General features: G+C 36.9%; 1 protein-coding gene across 13 annotated transcripts in view; it reads right to left on the reverse strand.

Annotated features, from left to right (window-relative positions):
• The window catches only part of LOC131428472 (uncharacterized), a 135,617-nt gene that overhangs the window by 22,543 nt on the left and 97,501 nt on the right, over positions 1-15,573 (reverse strand). For all 13 annotated transcript variants that reach the window (XM_058592453.1, XM_058592452.1, XM_058592442.1 and 10 more), the window contains 2 exons: positions 5,136-5,302; positions 4,946-5,065 (listed from right to left, as the gene is read on the reverse strand). In XM_058592453.1, coding sequence (XP_058448436.1) covers positions 4,946-5,065; positions 5,136-5,302 — 287 coding nt within the window. The remainder of the gene's footprint in view (positions 1-4,945; positions 5,066-5,135; positions 5,303-15,573) is intronic.

The raw sequence follows: 15,573 nt of genomic DNA on the forward strand, positions 1-15,573 counted from the left end.
GCTGCAAAAATCATCATCGTAGCAGAAACACGACTGAAGTTATATCCATGAATGTGATGTGCGTTACGTTTAAGTTTCAATGAAATCAGCCCAAATGATTCATGATCCGAGAACTGGTAATCGTGGTGTATTATCGATTAGTAGGGGAGAGGGCTGGGTTATGAACCGAGCTGAGTAGTGAACCATCAGCACTTTTTCTCCTAATTGACCAATATCGCCTGTTAAAACGGTTTAAAAAACCGATGGATCGATAATTTCAAAATTTTCCGATATTGTTTCTTATCGCTTTAACTAGTTCGTGAACTAAAGATTTCACAAAGATTTCATGAATGAACGGCTGAAGGCAAAAATCGGATAAGTGCAACTTAGTTTGGAAAAAACGTTTAAGTATTTTTGAATGCACAATTCGGATAAAAACATTGAGAGCAAAAACCGGACATGGATTTTGCAGTGCAAGAATCGGTTAAAAACATCTTTTTTGCAAGAACCGAACAAAATAACTTTGAATGTAAAAACCGGACAAATACATAACTGGTATGTATTTATCCGGTTTTTGCTTTCAAAGTTTTTACAAACTGCCGCTGTGGGAACGTAGCATAGATCAAGTTGCCCTTAACAAACAAGCAAACCATGCTTCGTTCACAGTGACAGTCGGTAAAAACTTTGAATGCAAAAACCGGATAAATACATTTGTTTTGGAAGAACCGGTTAAGTTTTTGTCCAGTTTTTGCAGAAAATCAAAAAATATTACTATCAATCAATCAAGTTCGAATACCAAATGGCTATAGCTATTAGAGTATAATACCTAGATATTATGGTAGAAATGACGTAACCGACAATACGTTCGATATTTTATTAATCAGTTATTTTTTCTGAACCTATTCCAACAAGCTTAGGCCTATTCGAAAGCCACTTTTGGATCATTGATCGAGTTGAAGCACCACTTCTGGTTCTGGAGATAAAATGGTAGAAGTGACGTAAACGACAAAACTCATTACTGTTCAATTTTCTTGAGCATGGATGGACCGAATTCAATACTTTTGGGTTCGTTGGAGACTAATATTTATTTATTTATTTATTTTGGATCAGGGAAAAGCTCGATGGAGATGAAATTTGGTAATCTCTCTCTCCAGCAGGCATAAAACCTTCTCATTATTTGTATCAACAGATTGCAATAATCCAGATACATTTGGACTAACATAACATAACATAACATAACACTAACAATTAAAACTAACAATTAAAACTAAATCTATAACCCTATAACTAGTTGATGACACCAAGCCTTACTCTTGCTTAAAAAGTGAGAGAGAAGAAAAAAGTGGGAATAGTATACAAGGGTTGGTGGAGAAGGTGGTAGACGAGCGTGGGCTAGCAACTGTGTTAGAATCGGCATGAAGATCTAATTAGTGGCCAAAAAGATAGTGAAAGGCAGAGAAAATGACGGGTTTAGAATCAGCATGTCGATCTAATTAGTGATCGAACAATGCATGGTGGAAGAGAGAGAGAAAGAAGAAGAGACGACCGGGTTATTTTCGGCGCGCGAGTTGAACGAAAATACAATAATGTATGTATGCATGTATGTGGAGCAGGGAAAAGCTCGTTGGTGTTGAGAATTTTTAAACCTCTGCCTCCAGCAGGCAGAAAACCTCCTCATCTTTGTACCAATCTTTGATTTTAAAACTAACATGATAACTAAGACACAATCGTTTGATTACATTTCGAGATACATGAAAATCGAATACATTATATAAGTTAACAAATAAACTTATATAATGTCTTCGATTTATTATGTTGTTCGAAATATTATGTTGTGGATCGACTTTGAAGATCACAGGGCTGAGACTTCAAGTTTCGGCGATATAATCGCACAAAAGACGTAACCGACAAATCGATTTTTTTTCTATCCGCACAATTATTTCAGAATGTGACCTATGATCAAGTTCAAATGTGTTATTGCTGATAGTTTTGGTTTGAGGATTACTGCCGAATATGTCACGTAAACGAATGAATATATGTAAAAAAATAGCCAAAATTCGTATCAGAAATTATCTTCACTAAAAAGGAAAAAAATCAAAATTGACACTGATGAAAAACGCGAAAAGCGTTTCACAATACCGGTATCTAGTTTCACTATTACGTTATTTTCTTAAGACAGTTTAGGAAAAAAAAATGTTTCAAGGAGACTGTGTCCATGACAAGAGTAAGGCATTATCACATCACTAGGTGGTTCAAGAGTAGGTTTTTTGTTTTATTTTTTCGGTTATTTTTTTGATTCTTGGGAAAGAATTGAACGTTCGTTTCAGTGTGTATTTTTTGTAGTGCCCAATTGAATTCCTATAACTTCTTCTTAGAATTCTTTTTATGAAAGTAATAGTTTCCAAGTTTCAACGATTTAAAGTAAATTTTTACAAAATAACATCCAAATTAATACAAAATGGTGTCTCCATTCGTGCAAAACAAGCGTGTATAAAGTTTTCCATTCAAATCAATCCATTCCTAAGTACTGGTGAAATTTTAAAACAGTTAAGCCTAATTCCATTACTTTCTTTGTTTCAGTTTCACTTTACTTCCAGCATTGCTATTTATGTGTGGCCTGATAGCCTCTAACTCGAAAAATGTTAGCTAACAATAACAACTTTTGATCCAGTATAACTGTATAACCGAACGAGCAGTATCACCGTATCACCCATCGGCACATCCGCCCTCTACTGGATAAGCGTAACTTTACGGGATCCAAACGACCGACTTTATCCCTCCCCCTCTCTCCTCTCGCTCCGTTTAGGTGTGTGGTACGGTGATAACGTGTAAAAATTCGTCGTATTGTTAGTTTCCCGCCGGCAGTACGCGATGACACGCTGTTTGCTTGGTGGGCCACCAGCGACGTAAGCAACCAGATGTAAGAACGTCAACTTCTTGGATGCAGTTCTGCTGGATAAAGAAGGAAGGAAAGTTGTAAAATCTCAGAACCTTCGCCTATGAAACCATCGCATAATGTTCACGTAGGCAACGTTCAGCATTGGAAACGTTTTCCGGAGGAAGGAACCAGATAGTACAGCTATCTAGGATTGTAGTACTCGCGCACAAAGGTTTCTGCTTTGCTTGTGAAAGCGAAGATAAGACTTGAATGGTTCGGTTAGGAGCAATGGGAGGTTTCCTCGTAGCAATCGTAAGAAGTTTTTCTTACGTGGCGAGAAATCAGCATAACTGTGCTGTTGTGGTGTATCATGCGGTATGTCAGTATTGGGGTCCCATTGGGAGTCCAAACTAAAACTGTGGAATCGTGGGGGGATCCGTAGTTTTTCGTAGCGGCACTGAAACACCTTTCTTTCTTTTGCTTCGAATGGAATCGTTATCTCTGCACACATCTATTATGTACAAGAGTTTTTCTTCGATTTCTTTGAAATGGGTCACTATTCACAAGCCAGCTGCCGGAAGTGAGGTATTTTAATTTATGCCCGAGTTTGCGTGACGAGCATCGCTTCCATCGGGGAGAGCTAGACGATGTCGTCGTTTTCTAGCAAGAACCACTCGTAGAAAGCGTGAACACAAGGCTACGTAATGACACCCACTGTCACCCCGAAACTTTTCTTGGTTTGCGACAGTGAAACGTAATAAACTAAATCAAATCGATAACCGAACGATAGCCTGAGAACGAAGGAAAATTTCTGGATTCTATCGTCATTTTTAGGGTTGGCCATCGGATGTCGGTAATTTCTCTTCGTTCGTTCGAAAGGCATATTCAGGGCAAATATTTACACAAACAAGCGCTTTGTTTATTGTGGAGCTGAATCGGCTAGAAACGGTGATATTGTGGCCAAACCGACCGTACAGCTAGCGAAGCATTTTTTTTTCCTCAACCCTATCGGCCGGCTGTGCGAGGCAAGAAGCGAATGTCCAGTCCACATAAACAACGAGTGCCTCCACTGGATCCAACCAGGGGCACGAGATTGAAATCGGTGAAAAATTGGGCATAATGTTTATTGGCTGTTTACAGTATGTTACGTTCAGTTAATTAAATAAAACAACAACGATTACTGGTTACGATTTACTCCGTCGGATTTTCTTCTCTTGTGTTTTGCGGTTATATTAATGAATATCGAAAGACGGAGCGCCGGTTCAGCATGTGATTAGTTTTCGGTATGCCAATTTGTGCTTCGCTATTTTGGCAATGCGGGGATGTCGGCGCCATCTAAATGATGAACACCTTCGAAATTAACTCGTTCTTTTTTGGATTTATCGTTTCGTATTTTTGCTAGCCATGGTAAAAAACATTTCTGATGGTAGTTTCTTGTCACGACATACGCTCCAATAATATGTGTGTTCAATCTGTAGCTTTTTTTCGCTTCAGATTGCACCCAATATGAACTAAATTCATTGGTTATAATTTATCTCCAGCATCACACTTCAGCAAGCCAATACTGGCACCTAATGTATCGAGACATGTAAGCTCCTGTCAATGCAGTATCATGTCCACTTACGAGTTTCCTTTCTCGTTTTATACCGAGCATCAGGCAACGAATTGGCTCCGAAAATCCTATCATAAATTTCCCTTACCGAACGACTACGACGGACTACGAATGGAGTGACCGGATTTGTCAACATCAACAGAAAAATACAACACAACTCAGAAGACGGTGTATTTTTGGCTACCCACCACCATTTGTATCACGCTAGAGAACTACTCTTTCGTTCAGCTGCACCAGGATTTATTTTTAATTTCAATTATTACGATATTAGATTGCTTTGCATGCTCTTCTGCGTGAAGCAGAACAGAACGTCGTGATTGGTTTGGAATTTGGTCTCCGACTAACGAATAAAAAAAAACTCTGGATCTAGATCGTAACTAAAATTCCAAACATTTCACTTATGATAATATTAAAATTTGTTGTCCTATCGTATAGGCTATTGCAAAAGACGGTGGAAGAAGATATACCATACATACCAATTATCCAAGAGATCCTCGGGTTGGATCCGAACGCCAAACAGTGAAGTGTGAGACTTCCGCCTTCCACCATGTTTGTTTTTCCTATTTCTGTGCTTTCAAATTTAACAATAACATTTGCTGGGAAGAAAAATTTAGTAATACGTCGTTTGAAATAGGTTTGATTTCAACATTCGCAGGGCACACTTACCTACTACATTAAAAGTCCTAGATGCATTCAGCGCTCGAACGCTGCATGTGTAACTGCCAGCATCGGCCTCCAGTGCCCGGCTGATGATGAATTTACGCTCCTCGTTCAATATTCGGTAGCGATCTTTAAGCGAATCGATGTCGCTAACATTTTTGCCGTCTTTGGACCTAGAAGTGTAATGAGGGGAAAGTAAAGACTTAAGATTGCTTATACCTCTGAATAGATGGTAACTATGGGGAATACAAATTAATTCGATTAGTTTTTTATGGGGTAAAAAATGAATTTATTACGATATAAAAATAATTTAAAGATTAATCAAATTATCGTCCATCGCTAGTTACTAGTATTTCTCATCTCTCACGAAATTTTCGAACTCCATCTCGAAAAAAATGTCTCGTCTTTCCAGGTGATCCAAGTTTGAAACCAATTTTCGATTTCTGCGACAGAACTACCTGAACGACCAGTAATCAGAAGGAGCAATGTCAAGAGAATACGGCGCACAGTGGTTCAAATCAATAAAAACGTGGACATAAATCAGTAGCTGTTCTTTTAATGCATATAGTTGCTTTTAAGAAATTTTTTACAAATATATACGGCGTAATTTGATTCCATCCCTAATTGTTCATGGCCTACTTTGACAAAAAAATATAACCATACCTTTTTTTCTGAAGAGATAGAAAATTATTTTTTTCTACAAAGTTTTAGAACTATTGAAAATAATTTACTTTGTCAAATATACCAAAAGTCTAGGTCGGACCGTTTCGGATATACAAAGCGATTTCATGGCAACCCCCTTAAAATCAGTTTTTTATTCATAACTTGTTTCGAGTTATTTTTTTATGCATACCTTGTTTGGAATAATTGAAGAAAATAAAAAATCCCACATTTTTGTTGAAGGTATTGCATAGGTTTGTTTGGCAAAGTTATAACACATTTTACCGTTTTGATACCAATGATAAAACCTTACACCGAAGCGAAATATGAAACTTTATGCATTTCGCAATGATTCAGAATCTGTCAATTTTTATGGATGCGTCCTAGTTTTTACACTCTTCTCTAACCACTTGTGCAGTTGTTTATTCGTTTTCATTAGTTGTATTCGAAATGCGTGGACTTTCAGAACAACGTCGAAAAATTGTGTACAAATGGTGCACAGAACGCGGACTGTCACTGAGGAAGATAGCAAAAATGGAAGGAGTAAGTGAAAAAAGCCGTGCGAAATGCAATCAGGAAGTTCGGTGAGGATAACACCTTTGAGGATAAACCGAAAACGGGTCAAAAAAAGGTCCTACTAACCCTCAGTAGGATAAGCGTATACTGAAGGCGTTCGAGCAAAAAAAGGAGGTTCTAGTTCGGGATGTGGCCAAAAAAATGGGCACTTCGAAGTCAAATGTTCTTCGTGCTAAATAACGTTTGAATGAAGCAGAACAACCAAAACGTAGTCCGAAACAAGAAGCATCGATCAGGCCGATGGTTCGAAAGCTGTACAATACGATTCTTGGTAGAAATTTGAACTGCATAATCATGGACCGAAACCTACGTGAACTCAATTACAAATCCTTGCCGGGACCACAATATTATACTCTGCGAGAAGGGCAAGTGTTAAACCAGTCCGAGACATCGATTGCTTCAATGAACAGCGAAATATACATCAAGGAATGTTTACAAAAACGACTTCTACCCATGATTCGAAGCCACAAGGATCCTGTTGTCTTCTGGCCAGATCTTGCTTCTTGCCATTACTCGAAATCAATGGTAGAATGGTATACTACCAAAAATGTCACTTTCGTCCCAAAAGACATGAATCCACCAAATTGCCCACAACTTCGACCTATTGAGGAATTTTGGGCATTGACGAAGGCACATCTTAGGAAACATGTCTCGGCAGCCGAAACCATTCAACAGTTCGAAAAAGATTGAAAAAAAATGTCTAAACTTGTCGCCAAGAAGTCTGTACGGAATTTAATGAGGAACGTTCGCAAGAAGGTGCGCCAGCTAGTCTACAATGGCTAAGTAGAAAATGTTGAGAATAATATTCTGTTGTTGTAGTCTAATATTATCAGTATATCGAATAAAATTTGAATATCTAACACTTGTGAATTATTTACAGCGAATTCAAAGTGTGTCCATACTTTCAGTCTTTATATTCCTAATCCAATTTATTTTCGAATCAGAATATCTTGAGTACTATTCGTGTGACTCATTTTCACTATGGCCATGCTGAAATCATGAATGGTTAAAAAACGGAGGGCGTCACGCGTCTGCTATTTTTGTAACTCACTTTTGCAGTGAGAAATGTGCAATTCGCTCCTGAGCTATTCCAGTGAATCGAATCTTTAAAGTGAGCTGATAGCTCACAGCTCTTTTTAAAAGAACCGCAGCTCACCAGTTCATCGCGCTGGTTAGCAGGGATGCCAGGTTCACAGATTAATCTGTGTTTCACAGATTTTCAACCTTTTGCGCAGATTTCAAAAATGGCACAGATTCTCACAGATTTCTGAAAATAGTCACAGATTTACACATTGATCACAGTTCAGCACCAAAAAGTACAGAGCGGTAGGAAATAGTGAGAGTTTTTGGATGGTCACAGATTTTTGAAAAAATGACCTGGCATCCCTGCTGGTAAGGTGAAAACAAGCTACGAGCTGAACGGATCTTCGGCTCTTGAAGAGCGAGTTATAAATAAGAAGAAATGTGTACACGAGCTTTTGTTCGTTCTTCCAAATGTGTATCTATCCTTCTTTAACAGATTGAATAAGCCATTGTCAATAAGAAATCTTACCTCTCGCTCAGTAGGCTAAGGTACATTCAGGGATTCACTTTTGCAGATATTCTCAAATATGACATAATAATAATTCGCAGACAAGTTAGTTCGCATAGCATTGTTATTTGTGCATCAATGATTTCGATCATGCATATGAAAGAAAAACGGAGTAAGAAAAACTTCGTTCAAAACAAACCTTCAGTTCAATCTAAATGAGCTGATGAGCTGATACATTGAATCAATTCCTTTTAGTGAGCTGATCGGTTCGGAGCTGCTCACCGGAATGAGCTGCTTCGCACATCTCTAAGTGAGCGTCGCACGAACAACATATCGTCCTTAAAAACGTGTTGCTTCGCGATAACTCAATTTATTTACACGTTTAAAAAAGAAATCCCTTCGTGAAGGTTTGTACTTTTACAATACTTTTTCATATTTTGTTTGAAAAACTTTGATAATTTGTCGGATTTTCAATATTTAAAAGTAACTTTGAATAGACCTAAAAAATGCATCGAGTTTCACTTAGATTTTTTCTTATATTATTAATTGTCAAAAAGTAAACAAAATAGTAATCACAACAATTTGCTTAAGTTGCGCGTGCAAGCATGAGCTTGTTTATGCGTATTTATGCGCACTTTGTAGTAGATACTTAGGTAATAGAGGTAGATTCTACGTAGATAAAACCAAAAAAACAGTTTTTAAAATAAAGTGAATATATCTCGAAAAAGATTTCTTTCACATTATTTATATCTTCAGCAAAAATACTTCAGATGTTTTTTTCTTCAAAATGAGATAGAAAAATTTTTTTTTGTGAAAATTTTTTTTTTTTCGATGTTGGTACTACCCCCTTAACAAAAATTAAGGTGCCACTTTCAAAAGAAGCGTAATATAATATCGTTAAAATTCTTCGAAGACACGTTAGCTCTTAAAAATCAGTCTGTACTGACTGACTTTTGACCGTCTCTTTCCAGTTTAGGACCACTATGCGGCGGGTGCACTAAAATATCCCACTTGAGTGTTCATAAATTTTTTTTAAAACTTTTGCGCCATGAACCCGAGCGTTGTCAAAAAATAAAGTTTTCTAAACCTTGAAAGTTTTTTTGAAAAATAAAGTTTTCTAAACCTTGAAAGTTTTCGTACCCGGACGATGGTTTTGAGGTAGTCAGGCACATTTCAGTCCCGATTATCTACTGGACGAGTGAGTATAAAGGGTAAACTTTGATTGAAAATCGTTCATTTCTTCTAGTACTTCAGACGAAACTGGATGTCGATGTGAGGTTTTCCCACCAACATCAGTAAGAACAAATCTGCATAAAATGTTCAAAACGACGAATGTAACAATGAGATTCTCTTTGTTTACTTTCTCTTTCGATTATTCGATTCGAACAGGAGACTCCAACGGAACACATATCAGTATAGTACCCACGGACAACAGGTCAGCCTGGAAATAGATGACGGAATATCCATCGGAATTCGAACCCAAACCGCCACTCTCCATCACGAACGCCTTCATAAAAGATTCTTTTCCACTATTATTTTATCATAAAGAACTATACTGGTTGTTTCGTAATATTTAATTGTGAGGCAGAATTGTTAATGTAACGAATCTGTACTTTAGTTTAGGTATATCGTTTTAAATTCTATTAGTGAAAAAGGGGAATGCTTGAACAATTCACACAATCGATCAACTAATTGATATTTGGAAGTGTGAAGAGTGTCAGTTTTATTCGTATTCACGACATCCAATTATGTCTCTGACATTACACACCCGTATTTTTTCCTTCTTTGGGCTATCATAGAATATCCATTTTTCATCCCAGTAGCAATTCGATGTAAAAAATCTTTCTTCGTTGCCTTTAAATCAGCTGCTTGGAAGTGGAAAATCGCCTTTCAATACCTTCCGTTTTCAGTTCATAAGGCACCCAACTGCTTTGCTTTTGAATCATATCCATGGATTTTAATCGTACAGAAACTGCTTGTTGAGTCACTTGTTTGATTCTTCAAGCTGCTCTTGCGTTTGACTCGGATCTTCCTCGCAAAATGCCTCCAACTGTTTACTTAAAATACATAAAATTGAGTATTTCAATAAGCACTCAACAGATCATGATAAAATTCTGTAATTATTAAACTTTTAACTAGGTTCGGTTAGAATTTTCATAAAGATTTATGCTAAAAAGTTACAAACTGATCAATGCGATTCAATTTTGACGTAGGATTGCGTATTTGTTTGGTACATTGGGGTACGGAAAACAAAACCGTTGAAAATTTGGTCAGGTTCTAAACGCCTACAGTTCAACCAATCTTAAACAGATTCCGCATATAAGTACACAGTACAGTTTGGAAATATTTCTACGCATCGGTTCAATTAGATAAAACTATATATTCTAGACTCAAACCAGGCCCAGGGTTGGCGATTCAATGCATAGGGCGCTGGTCTTACAAGCCAGTAGTCGTATGTTCAAGCCCCGACTTGGAAGGATTCTTAGTGTCCGTAGAATCGTAGTACTAGCCATGCAATGATTCTGTGCACTTTTAATCGGCTACGAAATCTGTTGATACAGAAGGTCGAATTTTCTCAAAAAGAATGAAATGTCAAGCTTTTGATTTGCCTTTTTTTGTATATAACAGTTCGGCTGAAAAGTTCGTATCGTTTAATAGAAACACACATTTTTTTGCCAAAATTCGTTTTTATTATCCAACATAATTGCCATCAGAGGCGATACAGCGACTATAGCGATCTTTCAACTTTTCGATACCATTTTTGTAGTACGATTTGTCCTTTGCCTCAAAATAGGCCTCAGTTTCAGCGATTACCTCTTCATTGCTTCTAAATTTTTTACCAGCGAGCATTCTCTTGAGATCTGAGAACAGGAAAAAGTCACTGGGCATTCGGCGAACTGACCCATTCGGCGAAATGTCATTCGGCAAAATAACCCTTTCGGCGAAAAGACTTTCGGCGAAATGACCCGGATCCCTCTCAACCTTTCGATGGCCCTGCTTTGAAGCGAATTTTTTTCGAAATCATGAGTTTAGAGTCCGTTCATTCGACAAAAAAAAACCGCTGTCTGCCTGATTTCGATTCCCAACCCCGTCAGAAAGTTCTTCACGACCTTAAGGTTAAAACTTCTATAAAAACCTACATACATTAGATTTCACATACTCCGATATGGATGAGACGTTGCACACGTCTTCAGTATACTAAATAATTTGTTATGCATTTATGGAGGAACCAATTCGACGCCAAACTGACTTTTAAAAAAAGGCTGAAGTTTGCACTTCTTCTTCGGTGGCATTTTTGTACACGTAGAGATTCTGAGTTACAACGATCCAAAAATGTGCATGCAAAGTTCACTTCTGCCCTTTTCAAAAGTCTGTCTGGATTCGAGTTGGTCTCTCCATTCATGCATAACAAATTATTTAGTATACTGAAGAGTCATCCATATCGGAGTACACAAATTTTCACTACGCGAACTTTTTTACTCGAATTTAATTTACGCGACTTTTTTTACGTGCTTTATTTAAAATAACGCGATTTTTTATTTAGTTTACGCGATGAAAAACGATTTTTGCATAATGGTGGAAATTTCAATTTACATGCATATGCAAAACAATCTGCCTTCAGGGAATTGAATGTTGTGAATAGTATATGAATAGTATAGTACTATTGACTATTGAGTGTGGTATGTACTCGTAGGACTAATTACAGAAAATTGCCATACTATGATAAGATCTGTAGAAGAGCTCGCTCATCCAAAACCTCCTCGGAACAAGCCTTAAGGTCTACCAATGTAACCGATGACTTTAGCGAATTTATTGATTGTGGTCTAAACTTTTTGTGTTTCAATCAATTTATGGAATCATTGGGACGAATTATTAGGAAGTACTGGTTCATCCAAATATTACTTGGAGTTCAGGCCTTAAGATCTACCTGTGTAACACAGTGCAGTAACGAATTTATCATGCTCGGTCCACATTCGTGATACCACATGCGATCAATAGAATAACTGTGATTGCTCTAAGCCATCCAAAAACTACCTGTAGTGCAGGCCTTAAGAACAAGGGCAGTAACGAGCTTATCGTTCTCGGTCCATATTCGTGTTACCACATGCGAGAAAAGATCAAAATATCCAAGTAAGCGGTATATAGCCCTACGATTATGAACAGAATTGAAAAACTATAGATAAACTACTGCATGCTCATGTAGATCTTAAGACCTGTTTTCACTGTAATTCTTGGACGACAGAGAATGTCCCGAGAAAAAATCAAAATACACAAGTAAGCAGTATGTAGCTCTACGATTTATTTGTTTTTTTTTGAGTTTATTCATAAGTTATTGAGCAGTATTCAAAAACTATACATAGACTGCTGAATGCTCGTATAGATCTTAAAATCTGTATTCACTGAAGTTCTTGGACGACAGGGAACCTACCTGGAACAGCTATAAATAGACAAGATAGCAATGTGTAGCTCTAAAAATATGAACCACAAACAAAAAATGTATTAGCCTTTGTAGTTCTTGCTGTGATACAGTGTAGTCCCTAAGAACAATACTCCAAGTAGTTTTTGGAACATCTCTTAAGTATTTCCATTGTCTCAGAACATACTCAGAAGGTCATCAGGCGCTAAAGCATCGGACGTAGTAGGATTGTTTGTGTTATTTACACTAAAATCAAACGAAACTTGGAAACCTTTTTTCACGCGAAAAACTTGAAATAACACGACATTTTATTTAACTTACACACTTCCGGCTCTGCGCGTAAAATTCAGGTTCGAGTGTATGTGAAATCTAATGACTTGTTACCCATTTCTGGAATTGTTCCACTATACTGTGTAACTAAGATAGCTCCAACAGATTCATTTGTAACAAAAAATCGTCCTCTCATTTCTTACCATTCCGAACATAAAATCAACCAGAAGATGGTGTTAATTTTCTGAACATGGTGAAAATTATTTAACGAGTTGCAGTGTATCGATATCACATTACTATCCACATTTAACCGGCTAAGTATATTTGATTTAGCAATTAGTACATTCTTGGTCACTCGAAATTCGTTACGCAACAGAGTTTACTTGCACGTGGTGTGGTGGAGCAGCACCTAAACATGTTGTTCCGCACTATCATCGCAAGGCAACAGAACTGTATTAATAATTCAGAAATGGCTTCTGAAATTCTGTGTGCTTACAGTACACCTCGGAAGCTGTGTGGTTACGTTGAACCATCCACCCTGATTAGTGTTCTTCTAGATATTTTTTGTGCCCCGGGTTTAAAATTACAATCGGAACTACTTTTATGTTTAGCAAAATTAAGTAATTTATTATTCAATAATTATCATTCAGTTTGAGGTTAGATTCTCAATCGTTAATAAAACTATAGATGTCAATTTTATGGGTAAAAGAAAGATTGTTATTGGCATGCAGAAAAATTTTGTTTGTTTAATTTATTATGATCACGATTCCATCTCTACTCATAATGAAAAAATGTGCCTAATCCACTTAGCAGTGAGAAGATACCGTTTTTTTTTATCAATCCGTATGTGTTTGTTTTAGTTCTCATGACATTATTTCAATGACCGTCGTTTTAAGTGACAGTTTGAGTTTTTAATAACTCATTACCTTATAATGTTGGAACTGCAAATCGGATCAAATTTGAATCCAAACGTGTGACAATCGATTGAACATTCCATGAGATATAAGTAAGTTTCACTTTAGAGTTATTCTTTATTATTTACGGTACTTCCAGAGCCGGTATTCAGGAAATAGCATAACCAAAAACGGTTCGTATGGCCATAAATTAACATGACGAATAAATTGCAATAGTTGTGGTATTGTCATCTTTTATGGTGTGAATTTTAAAAACTCATTACCCTGTAATTCCAAAATCGGTAGTCGAGATCGGATAAAATTCATCAATTTTGTGTGGGACCATAAGTCTTTTAATTTGAATCTTTGTTTATCAAATTCTATTTGGCCTTTTTTAAGAAAACGATTAAACAGAAATAAATTTATTTTGTAATCGACTATCCAAATATGCAATCCCGATAAACCTGATCAATTTATGTGAAATGACATTTTTATAATAATTACCCTGTATCTCCTAAACCGGAAGTCGGATCCGACTAAAGAGCAAGATGTTTTATACGATTTTAAGATCGTTCATTCTTAGATGGTTCTTAGATTTTATTTGAATCTTAGATCGGTTCAGCCATCTATGAGAAAGATGAGTTACATTATTTAAATTCCGTTACACATATCATCCTGTAGACCCGGGAACCAGAAGTCGGATTGAAATGAAACTCAGGAACCTTGTTTGGAAGTATACTTTGGACATGCATCTGATTTTGTAGGAAACAATTCGAATGGTATATATGGGATAAAGTTTCAAAGTCGCACTGTTAAAGATACTGTTCGTTGAAGTTACTTGTGCCATTCCTTTCAAGCACATAAACTTTAAAGTTCGTTTTTACGAAACCGTCCGTTTACACGATAAATATGAAACTACTGCTCCAATTGACGCGAATCTTTTATCATTTTGTAAGACTTAAACCTCTAATATATAAAAAATGTGGGTGGTAGGCTGCGTGAAAGGTATTGACTTACCCATCACGCTATACCCGTCCCCCACTTTGAATAGTTTACATCTACAGGTGCTCCGAAAAAAATTATCCTGCTTTCTCTGGTTTTCTATACAGTGAGATAATGCAAATGAACCTTATTTTTTATCGTTTCATAGAGTGCCCCCTTAAGCGGATCTGGCGTTGTTTAATAATCGAAACAATTTTCCCGGATAAGGGAAGTTACGGCTTTAAGTCCCGTCTCTTTGATATTTCTTTCGCCTGTTCATTCGCCAGGAGTGCTAGTGCTACGATCCTACTGACACTAATGGTGTTTTTCATTGAGCAACACTAGTGGTGTGGATTGCTCTGGTTTTTCACTTTCGAGCAGAAATAGCAATGAACCACCGTCAAAAAATTGCACTTCTGCTCAAAAGTGCAAAACCAGAGCAATCCAAGCCACCAATTTTCAATGAAAAACGGCTTAAGAATTCTGTCAGCTCGAGGAAAATTTCGGGGTACGGAACATAATCGTACAATTTATGGAAACGACAACAACTCGAAATATGTATCTATATTTTGTAACACTTGAAAGGCTTACTGAAAGTGTAGCGACGTAACAGTGAAATAGTAGAATTCAAGAGCAAATGAAATAGTGCAGTTTTGCTTAAGTTCTACAAACCGCTCAATCTGAACTACATACTTCCCATACTTTATCGCTAGCTTACAAAAGCCTTTTGTTTTTCTTCGAAGTTGTTTTTTTTCTACTGCATGAAATTCGGTTAGATAGTTAGATAGGTTGTAAAGATATATATAGGGTGGGCCATTTAAAAGTGGAAGCATAGGGCAACCCAATAACTTTAGACAGAATTGTCAGATGGACTAATGACATACCGCATTGGAAGCGTCATTCCAAGATAATTTTACCATGGAACATAATACACCTAAAGAACGCGCTGAAATTGTTCAGCTTTACATTCAAAATAACTTCTCCATTGTGAAAATCAAACGTGCGTTTCGTTCGAAAAATAATGTTAAAAGTGCTCCTAGTGAAAACACTACAAGACGTTCTATGCCACTGAAATCTAAATTAATTGAGGAACAACCTCTATACGACTAAAAAGTT

This window comes from Malaya genurostris, chromosome 2 (assembly GCF_030247185.1).
Source record: "Malaya genurostris strain Urasoe2022 chromosome 2, Malgen_1.1, whole genome shotgun sequence".
Lineage (NCBI taxonomy): Eukaryota > Metazoa > Arthropoda > Insecta > Diptera > Culicidae > Malaya > Malaya genurostris.